A 15,938-nucleotide genomic window follows, 5' to 3' on the forward strand; every position below is an offset into this window, starting at 1 on the left:
TGTGTGCCAGCAGTTTGGTTGTCAAGAACCATGGCAAAAATAAATAAAAGGCCACCTGTCTTACCAGGAGCTCCTGGTGACTTTACATTGGTTTGTCCATCCTTACAACAGTCCTGTGAGGTAGGTGAGGCTGTGAGACACTGACCAGCCTAAGATACTCATGGAGAAGAAGAATTGGTCCTTATATGCCACTTTTCTCTACCTGAAGGAGTCTCAAAGAGGCTTACAGTCACCTTCCCTTTCCTCTCCCCACAACAGACACCCTGTGAGGGAGGTGAGGCTGAGAGAGCCCTGAGATTACGGAAGAAGAAGAAGAAGAGTTGGTTCTTATATGCCACTTTTCTCTACCTGAAGGAGTCTCAAAGCGGCTTACAGTCGCCTTCCCTTTCCTCTCCCCACAACAGACACCCTGTGAGGGAGGTGAGGCTGAGAGAGCCCTGATATTCCTGCTCGGTCAGAACAGCTTTATCAGTGATGTAGCAAGCCCAAGGTCACCCAGCTGGCTGCATGTGGGGGAGCGGGGAATCAAACCCAGCTCGCCAGATTAGAAACCTGCACTGTGAACCACCACACCAAGCTGGCTCCCCTCCACTCTAGCCCAGCACTAACCCCTACACCACACTGACTTTCTCCAGTGACCAACGGACTCTCTTAACCCAAACAATGCTCAGCTGAACTACGAACTACGGAACGAAAGCAGATTAAAGCAGAAAGGCAGTGTCTCCGAAGGTTATGGATGCCACCTAGTGAAAAAGTGCAGGAAATGGAATAAGCCCCCCCCCCCCCCGGTGGGGCACGCAGAAGCCAGTGCTGTGGATTTTCTCGGAAGGCTTTTTTAAAAGCCGCTTGCAAATTCCGGAGAGTCGAATCAGTGCTGCCAGCCAAGGCTCCGGCAGGCAATTCGTGATAGAGATGCAGGCCTGTGTGGAGTGATGGAAGATGGGGAGCTGAGTCAGACTTTCTGTAGCAGTGGAAAAGAGTCCTACAGGTACCTTCAAGGCTCACAACATTTGTGGCAGGGCTTTTGTGAGTCACCGCTCACTTCAGAAAAGAGCAGGAGTCCAGGACCATCTTAAATATTCACAAACGTAGTGGCGGGAGAGGAGCCTTCTTGAGTCACTGCCCGCTTCTTCAGATATCCCCAGCAGCCAAAACCCAGACGCCATCATAAATGTGATGTATTAGAAGGAAGATATAGGAAAATACCCTATATCGAAAGAGAATGGACCTGTGGCTCTGGACATCTAGAAACCATGGAACATGTTCTCCTTCAATGTCGATTTTATAATGACATTCGAATTAGTCTGATTCTTCCACTGTTAGGCAGATTCCCAGGACGTCCAGGAGAATTTTACGTTTCTCCGCTGCTTACAACCTATAGAGTTGCCAAATTCTGCACAGCAGTGATCAAAATTCGTAATAGAATGGTCTGTTCCAAGTGAACTGGACAGCTGTGTTTATGCACATTATTATTCTATTTTGTATTGTTATGTTTTAAGATGTTTTAATTTCTGGTTTTAATGGATGTTTTTGTATCGACTTGTGCTGGTCTACGACCTTAATAAAACTAACTAACTAACAGGTGCCATCAGGAGGTTCACCAGTGGGGCCAGGACTCCAGAAACTCTCTCACTGTTGCCCCCCAAGCTCCAAGAATACAGAGTGTTCCATCTTCTGTCTTCTATATAAATATAAAATAAGTCCTGTTGGATCAGGCCAGTGGTCTCTCTATTCCAACACTCTGTGTCACCCAGTGGCCAAACCGCAGGTGCCCTCAGGAAGTCCACCAGCAGGGCCATGAGAACATGAGAGAAGCCATGTTGGATCAGGCTAATGGCCCATCCAGTTCAATATTCTTTGTCACAGGGTGGCCAAAGCCCTAGTGTCATCACGAGGTCCACCAGAGAGGCCATAAGAACATAAGAGAAGCCATGTTGGATCAGGCCAATGGCCCATCCAGTCCAACACTCTGTCACCAAACCCTAGGTGCCATCACACAGTCACCAAACCCTAGGTGCCATCAGGAAGTCCAATGGGGCCAGAAGCTCTCTCACTGTCTTCCCCCAAGCAACAAGAATATAGAGCATCAGTGGCCCAGATAGTGTTCCATCTTCTATATAAATATCAAAGAAGTCCTGTTTGATCAGGCCAGTGGCCTATCTGGTCCAACTCTGCCACACAGTGGCCGTATCCCAGGTGCTACCAGGAGGTCTACCAGCGAGGCCAGAACTCCCAGGGCCCTCCCACTACGGCCTCCCCCAAGGACCAAGAATGCAGAGCCTAGCTGCCTCAAACGGTTCCCCGTAAACCTTGTGGCTAAAACCGACTGATGGACCTCTTGTCCAAATGTTTAGCCAATCCCCTCTTCGCGCTGTCTATGCCAGTAGCTCCCACGGCTCCCTGCAGCAGTGGATTCCCCCCGTTAACTGAGAACACAGGAAAAAGAAACACCATGCTCAATGCTGCGACGTTAAGGACTTCTTGGAAAAGGGCAGAGACAAAAATATAGTGGCAATGGTTTCTGAAAATGCAGCATAGTGGTCTGTCTAGAGCAGAGGTGGGCAAACTGTGGCCCTCCAGATGTCCATGGACTACAATTCCCATGAGCCCCTGCCAGCAATGCTCATGGGAATTGTAGTCCATGGACATCTGGAGGGACATAGTTTGCCCACCCCTGGTCTAGAGCTCTGGTAGATTACATGCTAAACCTGTTAATAGTTCCAACCAAGTTTGACACGGTAGAAGGGCAGAAACTTGGAGTGCCATTCATTCATGGTTGATCACTTCCTTCTCCTCCCCTCCTTGCCTCTTAGCACACCCCCCTCCCAGTAATCCCACTGCCTCTATGGGGCTGTACCGCCGGCTTTGGGAACCACGAATCTAAATCCTAAACGTGGTTTCCCTTCTGGATGAAAACTAGGCTGTTATGATTGTTTTTAAATTTATACTGCAGAGTTTCAGCCTTTAAAGCACCTTTAAGGCCTCCAAAGTTTAATCCTGCGCATAAGCTTCCATGCGCACGGACTCTTCGTCAGGTTTATACCCCAGCGGTCCGCTTCGTGTAAACGCGTGTCCATTTCTTTCTTTTTTTGTTTCCTAGACTTTGAAAACGCAAGCCAGAATGAGCTCCCCGGACATCCGGCAGATCGATCTCGACGTTAATCGGACGTATCGGGACCACATCATGTTTAGAGATAGATACGGAGTGAAGTAAGTCAGCGTTTCTCCTGCGTTTCTCAACCTGTTTGATTTCTCAGGTGTCAAACGGCCCACTTTGCATGTCAGTCTTTGGAAGATGGCGAGCTGGAAGCTCTCGCCTGCCGTGCGTATTAGGGGGGAGGGGATAATTGCGGCCGAGTCCACCCTCCCACCTGCTTACGCCCGGGGTGCTCCTGGAGCAGCAAATGTATGCATAGAAATGCCTTGGGCTCTCCGAAAGGTTAAAAGGGCAGTCAGTTATCACTGCTTATTTTGATTTGCATGTGGGAGAAAAGCAATAAATATTTATTTATTCATTTGATGACTTCTCAGTGCCCTTCCTTCCACCCGATGGTCTTCCAGGTACTTCATACTGGCTTAAACCCCCACTATTTCATTATAATAAATTTCCATTTCCAAATTGTGCTTGGAACTTATTCACTTAGAGTCTAGCTTGGGGGGGGGATGGGAAACTATGGCTCTCCAAATGTCCACGGACTACAATTATCTATCTATCTATCTATCTATCTATCTATCTATCTATCTATCTATCTATCTATCTATCTATCTATCTATCTATCTATCTATCTATCTACATACCTACCTACCTACCTACCTACCTACCTACCTACCTACCTACCTAATCTATTTTTATATTTATATTTATATACCACCCTCCTCGAAGGCTCAGGGCAGTTTACATAGAACTTGGAAACTATACAAGACACAATCCATACATATAAATAATCATAACATTAATACAACTAACTGTTTGTTTGTTTATTTAATTATTTATTTACTTGGATTTTTATACCGCCCTCCCATACAGCCCAGGGCGGTTTACGTGGGGACATTGTTGGACACATAGAACGTTATACAATCCACAGTAACAACAGAATAGCAACAATTCCAGCAGTAAATATAAGTTTAACAGGTTACCATGATTCACTCATTGAACAATTTCAAGAGAGCATCTTTGACAAAGCCCCTAGGGAGGTCAGAAACATTCCGATCATGGACGATATGATTTGAAGGGGGGCCGCCTAATGCTTCTATGTCAGATTGACCTCAGTTGAATGCCTGGTGGAGGAACTCCCTTTTGCAGGCCCTGCGGAATTGTGGGAGTTTGGGCAGGGCCCTGATCTCTTCTGGGAGCTGGTTCTACCAGGTGGGGGCCAGGATGGAGAAGGCTCTGGCCCTTGTTAAGGAAAACAACTGGTAACAGTACAAACAGGTCCAGCACTGTATAAACAGTATAACAGTACAAACAGGTCCAGCATATAACAGTACAAACAGGTCCAATGGATTTCTGGGGGGGAGGAAGCAGAGGCCCCAGAATCACAGAATCATAGAGTTGGAAGGGGCCATACAGGCCATCTAGTCCAACCCCCTGCTCAATGCAGGATCAGCCTCAAGCATCCTAAAGTAGCGATCCCCAACCTGTGGGCCACGAACCACATGTGGTCGGTCGACTAATTGGAGGTGGGCCACGAAAGACGCCTCCCCCCCCCCGGCCCTTTACTTCATCCCCCCGGCCCTTTACAACACACTTTGGGTGTCCTTGTCTCCCATCACTCCCAGATGGGACTATCTCGTTGCAGAGAAACAAGCTCAGGGTTCCCATTGATTTGTCATTGTCATGAGTTAAAATGTCCATGAAAATAAAATGTTCCTTATGTTCATTGTTGTGGCGTGTCTGTATCATATTTTGAAGGGATGTTTAAACATTACCATAGCGATCAGAGAGTGTTAGGGCAGTGGTTGAGAGTAGAGGAGTAAACTACCCCTCCCACCGGGCCTCAGTAAAATTGTCAAGCGTTGAGTAGTCCCTGGTGATAAAAAGGTTGGAGACCACTGTCCTAAAGCATCCAAGAAAAGCATCCTAAAGCACCCCTGCAGACGTTGTTGACTATGCCTGCTCTCAACCAAATACCTGGCAGAAGAGCTCCCTTTTGCAGGCCCTGCGGAACTGTTTTAGCTCCAGCTTGTGTTGGCAGGGACTCGTGGGAATTGTAGTCCATGGGCACCTGAAGAGTCACCGTTTAGGGCATGAGATTTCCAGCTCCTCACTAAATGACCTACTCTGGAAGATCAGTTATGTCCACATACTAGATTTGCCACGCTGTTCCTGGCAACCAGGTGGAGGATTACAGGGAGGGACAAAGGGGAGGGAGGGTGTGCTTTGCACCGCCACATCATTTCCAGGGAAACCTTATAAAGTGATGTAGGGTAGCTCTTGGAGTCACTGGAAGCTTTATGGCGATTCTGAATTCTCCCCCCTACATTGCTTCTGTGCTTTGCCCAGAAGGGCTGTGTCAGCACCAAGTTGTTGTTACTGTTATAGTTGTGATCCCACCACTGCTTGAAGCAACTAGGGTTGCCAGCGGGGAGGTCTTTTGCTATCGCAGCCCCGTTACAGACATGGAGACTGACCTCATAATGATGGTGGTGATGTTAACCGTTCGTCTGAGTCCGAGCCTTGGCGCTCCTATGGCTCAACTTTCGCCATGTTTTTCAATCTTTTAGTTATGTAATCATAGAACCATAGAGTTGGAGGCCATCTAGTCCAACCCTCTGCTCAACGCAGGATCAGCCCAAAGCATCCTAAAGCATCCAAGAATGTTCTGGCCGGTCTCCATTTTGATCGTGTATAGCCACTGCGCTCTTTTGCTATCCTGGTTCCCTTTTTCCGCTGACCCACCCTAGCATTATTGCTTGCTCCATTGAGTTGGGTCGCTTGAAATTTTAGGTAGAAATTTTAGGTAGATATCAGGTAGGCAATAATTATTATTAAGTAGGTAAAATCATGAAACTCCGGCTCACTTTCTTTGACCGTATCAGGTGATCCAACTCACTGGAGCAAGCATTATTAATGATTTTAATAATTATAATAATTATTTTAAAAAATAAAGTGGAATATTGTTCAGGCATTGTTCACAGATCTCATACTAGAGAGCCCCTGTGGTGTAGTGGTTAAGACGGCCAGCCTCTAATCTGGAGGATTGAGTTGATTCCCCACACCTTCACATGCAGCCAGCTGGGTGACCTAGGACTAGTCACAGTTCTCTTAAGGCTGTTCTCATAGAGCACTTCTCTTAGAGCTCTCTCAGCCTCACTGAGTGTCTGTTGTGGGGGAGGAAGGGAAAGGTGATTGTAAACCACTTTGGGACTCCTTCGGGTAGCGAAAAGCAGGGCATAAAACCCCCAATTCTCCTTCTTTTCTGTGAAGTGACCCAGCCAGTTGCTCTGGGTGCTCAGGATGCCAACCTCCAGGTGGGGCCTGGGTTCCCCCAGAATTACTTCTCACCTACAAATTACAAAGATCAATATGGAGAAAAATGGGTGTTTTGGAGGCTAGAATCTATGATATTATACCCCACCTCCAGGTTCAATCCCCAAAACCCCCGGAATTTCCCCACCCGGATCGGGCAACCCTGCCTCCTGTCCCTTGAAGCTAGCCAAGGTAACCCCATAACCCTACTGGGGGACCGGTAGATCCATAAAAGTATACTGCAGTGCTGGTTTATCTGGGGCAATCTCGCAACAGCCCACACAGACCTCAGATTTATGATTCAAGATTCATATCCTAGCCAGTTTCCATAGCTAAGTCGGTTCCCGAATACGTTGAACTCGGGGCATGTTAAGATACAAAGCTGACCTGTTGTCAAGATGAGAAGACAAGTTAATGTTAAACATCGATCGTATCTGACACGTACAACCTGAACGGAGGCTCGGAGGTATCTGAGGATATTTGTAAAGTAGGCAGCGCAGGTCACGTTTGATAAAGCATTTGCTCAGACGCCATTAAATGAATTCTGGGCCAGTGGGGGTGCATAAACGTAATGTCTGCCTCAGCTAAGATAGTTTTCCTGATGAAATCTTTTCCTGCAATGAGTTTCAAGTCTGGTGTATCCTTAATGAAACCGGTGCTTCCTCTGTTAATGTTTTGCAATGTTGTGTAAAGAATTGAGGCTATTGAACTCTGGTGCTGGAGAAGACTCTTGCGAGTCCCTTGGACTGCAAGGCGAACAAACCGGTCAGTCCTAGAGGAGATCAGCCCTGACTGCTCCTTAGAAGGCCAGATCCTGAAGATGAAACTCAAATACTTTGGCCACCTCATGAGAAGGAAGGACTCCCTGGAGAAGAGCCTCATGCTGGGAGCGATTGAAGGCAAAAGAAGAAGGGGACGACAGAGAATGAGGTGGCTGGATGGAGTCACTGAAGCAGTCGGTGCAAACTTAAAAGGACTCCGGGGAATGGTAGAGGACAGGAAGGCCTGGAGGATCATTGTCCATGGGGTCGCGATGGGTCCAACACGACTTTGCACCTAACAACAACAACAATAAGAGATATATACAACAGATTTTTTTTTCCTCCAGGGATAAGTGACAAGGAGCCCAGAAGTGCTGGAAGGTGATCTAGGAATCTCTGGAAACACTATGGTTTTACTGTTGATGTCACTGCCCCTCCCAACAGGCTCTAGATTAGGAGGGTGGAGTAGAAGAACTCTATGGGTGGCCTCCCCCTCCCCCCAGGACCTAGAAAAGCTGCAGGCAGCTGTTAGGGAACTCACCAGCAGGGGCAGCTCTCACACAGCAGGGATCTGCAGCCTCCGAGCCTCGGAGGGAAGTGGAAGGAGGAGGGGGTGGTCAAGGGTGGGAGACGGAAGGCAATTGGCTGGCCCCTGGACAGACAGGCAAGCTGGTTGGAGGAGGAAGCACTCAGGGGCGGGACTACTGCCCTGAGTGGGTGTTAAGTGCTGAGTGGCACTTAAGCCATGAGACCAGCTCCTCCTCCAAGACCTCACCAGAAATATATTACGTGGAGCAGATTGTGTTTGAGGAATGAACATTCAATTGTTTTTGTGGATTAGTGTTACGCGCGAGCCTTCGTTCTCATTCTGTAATCCTACCTAAGCAACATGATATATTGACTCTTTTATTTCCAAATGTGCAAAATGCACCCCGTTTGTTGGAACTGCTGCCACAGATGTATCCAGTGGCCCCTTTTGTGTACATTTTAGCTTCTTTACATTTGTCTTTGTTTCTTTCCAGGCAACAGTCCTTATTCCACGTTTTGGCTGCCTACTCGATATATAACACAGTAAGTCAGCAGCCCAAATACTTTTCTGCTTCTGCCTTAAGCTTGCTCTTAAAATCAAAGGTGACAGCGTTGAGAGAAAAGCTGAAAGCCGAATGAAAAGGGCCAACGTGAGCAAGAGGAGAGGGTGTCATAAGACAGGCTGCTGCTGATGCGTAGCAAGACCCTGCCCAAATCTTAAAAATGAAATGCAATATGATGATTTTTTAGAAACATGCTTTTTGGGGGGAGGCACAGGGTCCATAAAACCTGTGCCTTTCCTCAGAACAACCAATGTTTCCAGCTTGGTTGTCATAGTTAAGAGCGGCAGCTTCTAATTCAGGGGTAGTCAAACTGCGGCCCTCCAGATGTCCATGGACTACAATTCCCGGAGGGCCGCAGTTTGACTACCCCTGTTCTAATCTGGCAAGATGGGTGTGGTTCCCTGATCCCCCACCTGCAGCCAGCTGGGTGACCTTGTGCTCATCACAGCACTGATAGAGCTGTTCTCACAGAGCAATAATCTCAGGGCTCTCTCAGCCTCCCCTCCCTCACAGGGTGTCTGTTGTGGGGAGAGGAAGGGAAGGCGACTGTAAGCCACTTTGAGACTCCTTCGGGTAGAGAAAAGCGGCATATAAGAACCAACTATTCTTCTTTTTCCAAAAGCGATAAGGAGAGGCGAGAAATGGGGGATTGGGAGACAACGTTAATAATGAGTAGCCGGAAGCTTTCGTAAAGCGAGCACAGGTTGATCCTTTCTTACCAACATATGCGTGTACACGCGGGAGGTCCCCGTGGTCACCGTAATGTATGAACAAAGACCTGATCTGATCCTGGCTCTCCCACACCTTGAGCTGTGTTCTGCACATTCATTCATTCATTCATTCATTCATTCATTCATTCATTCATTCATTCATTCATTCATTCATTCATTCGTTGTATTCATATGCCGCCCTCCCCTGAGGCTCAAAGTAACCCCCTTTGAATTGTTCACTTACAGAAACCCACAACCCTAAACGTTTTGTCTTCTGCGTTTCCAGGAGGTTGGCTACTGTCAGGGGATGAGCCAGATCACAGCTTTACTCCTGATGTACATGAACGAAGAAGATGCCTTCTGGGCCCTGGTAAAACTGCTCTCGGGACCCAAGCATGCTATGCATGGTATGCCGTTTTTCAGATCTCGATAGGGGGGAGAAATTGAAGGGGCCCGGTAAAAAAAAAAAAAAGTGGACACACTAGCATGAATCTTAGTTATTATTCTGCTATAGACCTGTTCAGTTGGGCTGTTTGAAGCAGTTAACGTGACCTAAATGATGCTTTTTTGTTGGTTTGTTTGTTTACCCTGCGGAGATGGTTTCTTTAAAGTTCTGCATTCCATATAAGAATCCCCTAAAGCGGCATTCTGGGGCCATTCACTTCTGACGGGTGATGCATTACACATGCATTAAAGCTGGCAGTATATTTTGTGGGAACATCTGGGCGTTTCAATTTCTTGGGTGGTTCTCTTATTCCTCTCCCCCCCCCCGCACCTTTCCTCTCCCCCCCCTCCCTCTTTTTCTCTCTTCCTTTAGGTTTCTTTGTTCCTGGTTTCCCAAAGCTGTTGAGGTTTCAGGAGCATCACGACAAAATCATGAAGAAATGTTTGTCGAAGCTGAAACAGCATTTTGTAAGTAAATGCCGCCGCGGACAGGAAGTTGATAAAGGGCATAGTTTGTTGGCAAAAAACGAAAGGTAGAAAGAAAGAGACCAGCCCCATGTTTAATTAGGACACTGGTATTTAGGGAAACCTTTGAAGCTGCCATCTAAGGAGTCCATCCATTTTGGTTCTGGCCTGTTACAATTTCTTCCGATGGGCACTAGTTCTGCAAGTTCATCAAGAGCGGTCAGCTCCCCTGCGATCATAGAATTAGAGTTGGGCCATACAGGCCATCTAGTCCAACCCCCTGCTCAACGCAGGATCAGCCCTATGCATCCTAAAGCATCCAAGAAAAGTGTGTATCCAACCTTTGCTTGAAGACTGCCAGTGAGGGGGAGCTCACCACCTCCTTAGGTAGCTTATTCCACTGCTGAACTACTCTGACTGTGAAATTTTTTTCCTGATATCTAGCCTATATCGTTGTACTTGAAGTTTAAACCCATTACTGCGTGTCCTCTCCTCTGCAGCCAACGGAAACAGCATCCTGCCCTCCTCCAAGTGACAACCTTTCAAATACTTAAAGAGGGCTATCATGTCCCCTCTCAACCTCTTTTTCTCCAGGCTGAACATTCCCAAGTCCCTCAACCTATCTTCATAGGGCTTGGTCCCTATGATCAAGTAGTAAAAATGGATAGTCCAGGCTAACCCTATCTTGACAAGTCTCCGAAGCTAAGCAGGGGTCAGCCTTCCTTCCTTCCTTCCTTCCTTCCTTCCTTCCTTCCTTCCTTCCTTCCTTCCTTCCTTCCTTCCTTCCTTCCTTCCTTCCTTCCTTCCTTCCTTCCTTCCTTCCTTCCTTCCTTCCTTCCTTCCTTCCTTCCTTCCTTTCTTTCTTTCTTTCTTTCTTTCTTTCTTTGTGTAGGGGGTTGGACTAGATGACACTGGAGGTATCTTCCAACTCTATGATTCCTCCCTCCCTCCCTCCCTCCCTCCCTCCTCCATTCTTCCTTTCATTCATTCAGTCAATCATTCAAGAGGGCTCCGGGCGGTTCACAACGACATTAACATGTAAAACCAGCGTTCAGCAAAATGCAAAAACACAATACAATTATTTTTTAAATGTATCGTTTCTAAGAAAAATGCCCCGTCCTTCCACCATTCCGTCATTTTATTCAGATCGTCATCTTCTTGCTGGAGATTTTCTAACCATTTTGATGGCACTGGGGGGGGGGGAGAGATCGAGCCAGAGAGGAGAAAAAAGGGAGGGATGCCCAGTGTTAGAGCTGTTCTCGCTGAGTACTTCTCTCAGAGCTGTCTCAACTTCATAGGGTGCCTGTTGTGCGGAGAGGAAGGGGAGGCAATCGTAAGCAGATTTGAGACTCCTTCAGGCAGTGAAAAGCGGGGTATAAAAACCAACCTTCTATTGCAAGTGGCCGAGGCCCAAATGGGCATCTAGGAGAGCTGGCTTCCCTGCCTAAAATCCACCAAACAAGCTGAATTCTGTAAGATCTAAATATCCCCGCCCTTTAATGAGTTTTAGTCTTTGAAGAAGAGGTGGATTTTAAATTGTTTTACATTTATTTAAATTTTAAATTTACATGTTGTTTTTTTAATTTAAATGTTTAATCCCACACTTTCCATTTTTATGTCGATGATGTGCTTCCACTCTGGAAAAAATATAAACACAGTTTATTGTAGGAGCGCAAATGTTTCAAAACCATAAAAGAACATGAAGTCTGTGCTATTTATCTTAGAAATCTCAATCTATATGTATTAATTCTAAGTTATCTATTAGGAACAAGACATATTTGCTGGCTGAGGATTGTGCTATTATGAACACCTTGCAGGACCAGAACTAGCCAGAACAGACTAAATAAGTAAGCAAAGAATAACATAGAATTTATACAGCTGAACAGAGTTAACGGTAGAACCAACTGCATATTATTTCTAATAATATGTAAAAATTTGTTAATTATATCTGTGTGCATCTGTACAATTGACCTCTGATGAAGATCTATTTCAGGGGTAGTCAAACTGCGGCCCTCCAGATGTCCATGGCCTACAATTTCCATGAGCCCTGCTCTATTTGATCAAAACATGTTAGGCCATGGCTAAAAATTATTGGGCATTATTGGGGTATGCACTTAGATACTTTATGTGTGCCAAACAGATATTCTTTTATGGTTTTTAAAGACTGGAGCTCCTTTAATAAACTGTTTGTATTTTTGTATTAATTGTATCCCTAACCTTTTTGGTTCTTGCCTGTACTGCTTTGAACTGCCGGGAGAGAGGGAGGGAGGGAGGGAGGGAGGGAGGGAGGGAGGGGTGGGTGGGTGGGTGGGTGGGTGGGTAGATGGATTCTGGTTGCAAGCATGGGGAAGAGAGAGATCTTGAGCCGCAGCTCCAGCTTTTTCTTTTTGCAGAGGATAGATCTGGAGAAGCATCTTGCCTCTTGCTCAGACCATTAAGAGAGACAAGAGAGCCACAGAAAGAGAATCAGGAGTCAGAGAGGACCTTCAGGCACAGACAAAAAGAGGACTATCCACAGTCTGGTTCCAGCACAGAAGGAAATAGAGTGCTCTGTACTGTCAAAGCATGCTCAGTCACCTTTGTTCCCCCAGTTCTAAGACTGACAGAGCGAGGGAAATCCCCTGTGTGTGGGGGTGGGGGAAAGGTATACAGAATATGCTCCCATCGCGTGTGAATAAACATATGGAGCAGAGGTCCATGCGTGTCTGTTAGCCACGAGGTATAGATGGAACGTCAGTCTGAGGCAGTGATGCTCTGTATTTTTGATGCTTGAAGGGGGGGGCACAGTGGTTGGGTTTCTGGAGTTCTGGCCATGCTGGGGGACCTCCTGGTGGCACCTGGATTTTTTGTTTTGAGTACTTTCTGAAATAATGTGAACATAAAGAGTAATAGAGACCTTCTGGAGCAGACCAGGGGTCCATCTACTCCAGCATCCCAGTCTCACACCATGGTCAACCAGTTCCTCCAGAAGGGCAGCAACAGGGGAGCGCAGGGGCTGAGGCCTCCCCCTGGTTTTGCCCCCTGGCTCTGGGATTAGTGATTCTGAATATTATTATTATTATTATTATTATTATTATTATTATTATTATTATTATTATTATTATTATTATTATTATTATTTCGATTTATTTCCCGCCACTCCCAAATGGCTCGTGGCGGGTTTCAGTGTCTTAAAAACCCCATTAAAACTCCCATTAAAAGACTTTAAAATGTCACAACATGGCGGCACAATAATAAGATCCCCTTCCTACCCTAATGTGGAGGTTAGCCATCATGGCTAGTAGCTATTCACAGTAATAGATCAGGATGTCTACAAATCACAATCCCACGCAGATCGAAAATTGGTTGCTGTTGAACTTTTCGCTAATGATCCATGGACACTGAGCGCCGTGGTACCATCATCTCTTCTGAAATTACACCTGTTATTTTTCCCTTCTTGGCAGGAATCCCAGGAGGTCACTACAAGCTTTTACACAATGAAATGGTTTTTCCAGTGTTTCCTTGACCGCGTGAGTGTCCTGGATTTGTTTCCCACTTTCTCTCCCGGACTACTTCTTTCGATTTGTTTTGTTTTGTTTTGTCTTTGACACTGGATTCTCTCCTTGCAGACTCCCTTTAGGTTAACCCTCAGGATCTGGGATATCTACATACTTGAAGGAGAACGGGTTCTCACGGCGATGTCTTACACCATTCTGAAAATGCACAGAAGTAAGAGATCTGCCTGGCTTTAATCGCTAAGCCACTATGTTTGAGTGGTCAGCTGCCTCATGAAAGGTTGATGGACGCCTTTCTCTGAAGCATTGGGGCTCCCTTCCCGTGGTGGTTGGCTTCCCCCTTGCATTGGGAGAGCAGGTTACGTGATTGCTTAAGAGTATAAGGAGAGCCCTGCTGGATCAGACCAGGGGTCCATCTAATCCAGATTCCTGTCTCACACGGTGGCCCACCAGTTTCTCTGGAGGGCCAACAATAGGCCAGAGAGGCCAAGGTGTTCATAAGAACATCAGAAGAGCCCTGCTGGATCAGACCAGGGGTCCCTCTAGTCCAGCATTGTGCCTCACGCAATGGCCAACCAGTTCCTCTAGAGGGCCAGCAACAGAGCAGAGAGGCCAAGGCCTTCCCCAGATGTTGCCTTCTGCTTCTGATATTCAGGGGTTAATGCTCCTGAATGTGGAGGTTTCCCTCAGTCACCACGGCTAGTAGCTATTGATAGGCTCATCTAATCTATCTAATCACCTTTTTAAGTTGTTTAGTCTGTAGCCATCGCTACAACCTCTGGCAGCGGATTTTACATTTTAATCATTCTGTGTCAACTAGTGTATATATATTTGCCCATTCTGAACCTATTGCCCAGATGGCTACCCAGCCTCTGTTCCAAAATCTCCAAAGATGGAGACCCCCCCCCCCCCCGAGGAAGCCTGTTCCACTGAGGAACCGCTCAGGAACCTCTTCCGGATGTTGAGACGTAATTTCTTTTGAATTAAGATAAAAAAGGGGGGGTAGTTGTGGCATGGTATGGGAGGTTCGGGCTGTCTTCTTAGCTCCTGACCTTTGTTCTGGTCTACATGGGACAGAGCCAGTAGTAGCAGTAGTAAAGGCAAGGCAAGGAAGTGAAAGGAGGGTGACAGTCATGCAGTTATGTCACTTCTGGGGGCAGAGCAGGGAGGTGTGGCCAGATGACATCACTTCCTGGAGTCCTTGAATCCGGGAAATTTATTTCAGAGATCCCTCCACAGTCAGAAGGTTGACAAAGGCTGCTTTAAAGGTTTTGCTAGAGGGGGGGAAGATCTACACACGCTTCCGTCTTGCTCTCCCGAGGCGACCCCCAAGTTCCATTACTCTACGATTTCGTTTCACTCACAGACGGGTATTCACACAATCCCGTTCATAGCTTCCCCCCCAAATAGAAAAACCAAAAGATTTCAACCCGTTTAGCGATTCATTTCCACTCTCTGGATCTTGTGTTCCGTCCCCGTCCCCCCAACCCTAGAACACCTGATGAAATTGGAAATGGAAGAAACTCGTCGAATTTCTTCAGGAGACCCTCGCCAAAGATTTCTTCTTCGAAGACGACTTTGTCATCGGAGCAGCTCCAGAGCTCCATGGCAGAACTGAAACGAGCAAAGCTGGACCTGCCGGTAGCAGGTAAGCCGTTGACGATAGACAGCAGGACGGGAAAACATGGGTACGCTCGGTTTTTTCCGCCAATGCTGTGACGCTTCTCTGGGCCGTCAGCACCTCTCAGGACGCTGCAGGAGTCTTCAGGAGTTTCGGTGCTCTAGAGCAGGGGTCCCCAACATTTTTCAGGTGCTGACCCATGCATCCAAATGCACTTTGTACAGCCCATCCGGGGTTGTCGCAATTTTCGTTTTAGTGCCCCAGACAAATGGAGACCTTTGTACCCACCTAGTCCTCTATTCCATTTTCTGCAGTGTCCAACCAGATGTTTTGGAGAAACCAACAATCATCATACAAAGAGCACCTGCTTCTGCTCCTTTGATGAGTCCCAACCCCTTTTCCTTCCTTCCTTCCTTCCTTCCTTCCTTCCTTCCTTCCTTCCTTCCTTCCTTCCTTCCTTCTCTTCCTTCCTTCCTTCCTTCCTTCCCTCCCTCCCTCCCTCCCTCCCTCCCTCCCTTCCCTCCCTCCCTCCCTCCCTTCCTCCTCCCTCCCTCCCTCCCCCTCCCCTTCTTCCCTCCCTCCCTCCCTCCCTTTCTTCCCTCCTTCCAGTTTGGTGAGAGAGCCAGTTTGGTGTAGTGGTTAGGAGTGTGGACTTCTAATCTGGCAAGCCGGGTTCGATTCTGCACTCCCCCACATGCAACCAGCTGGGTGACCTCGGGCTCGCCATGGCACTGATAAAAACTGTTCTGACCGAGCAGTGATATCAGCGCTCTCTCAGCCTCATCCACCCCACAGGGTGTCTGTTGTGGGGAGAGGAATGGGAAGGCGACTGTAAGCCGCTTTGAGCCTCCTTTGGGTAGGGAAAAAGCGGCATATAAGAACC

At 47.2% G+C, this 15,938-nt stretch overlaps 1 protein-coding gene across 1 annotated transcript in view; it reads left to right on the top strand.

Annotated features, from left to right (window-relative positions):
* The window catches only part of USP6NL (USP6 N-terminal like), a 116,176-nt gene extending 100,957 nt beyond the window's left edge, over positions 1 to 15,219 (top strand). Inside the window, 10 exon segments of the mRNA XM_077340799.1 lie at positions 3,101 to 3,210; positions 8,253 to 8,301; positions 9,318 to 9,438; positions 9,849 to 9,943; positions 13,384 to 13,449; positions 13,549 to 13,648; positions 14,928 to 14,956; positions 14,958 to 15,020; positions 15,022 to 15,082; positions 15,173 to 15,219. Coding sequence (XP_077196914.1) covers positions 3,101 to 3,210; positions 8,253 to 8,301; positions 9,318 to 9,438; positions 9,849 to 9,943; positions 13,384 to 13,449; positions 13,549 to 13,648; positions 14,928 to 14,956; positions 14,958 to 15,020; positions 15,022 to 15,082; positions 15,173 to 15,219 — 741 coding nt within the window.
* Positions 15,220 to 15,938: the final 719 nt, after the last annotated feature.

This window comes from Paroedura picta, chromosome 5, assembly GCF_049243985.1.
Source record: "Paroedura picta isolate Pp20150507F chromosome 5, Ppicta_v3.0, whole genome shotgun sequence".
In the NCBI taxonomy this organism is placed as follows: domain Eukaryota; kingdom Metazoa; phylum Chordata; class Lepidosauria; order Squamata; family Gekkonidae; genus Paroedura; species Paroedura picta.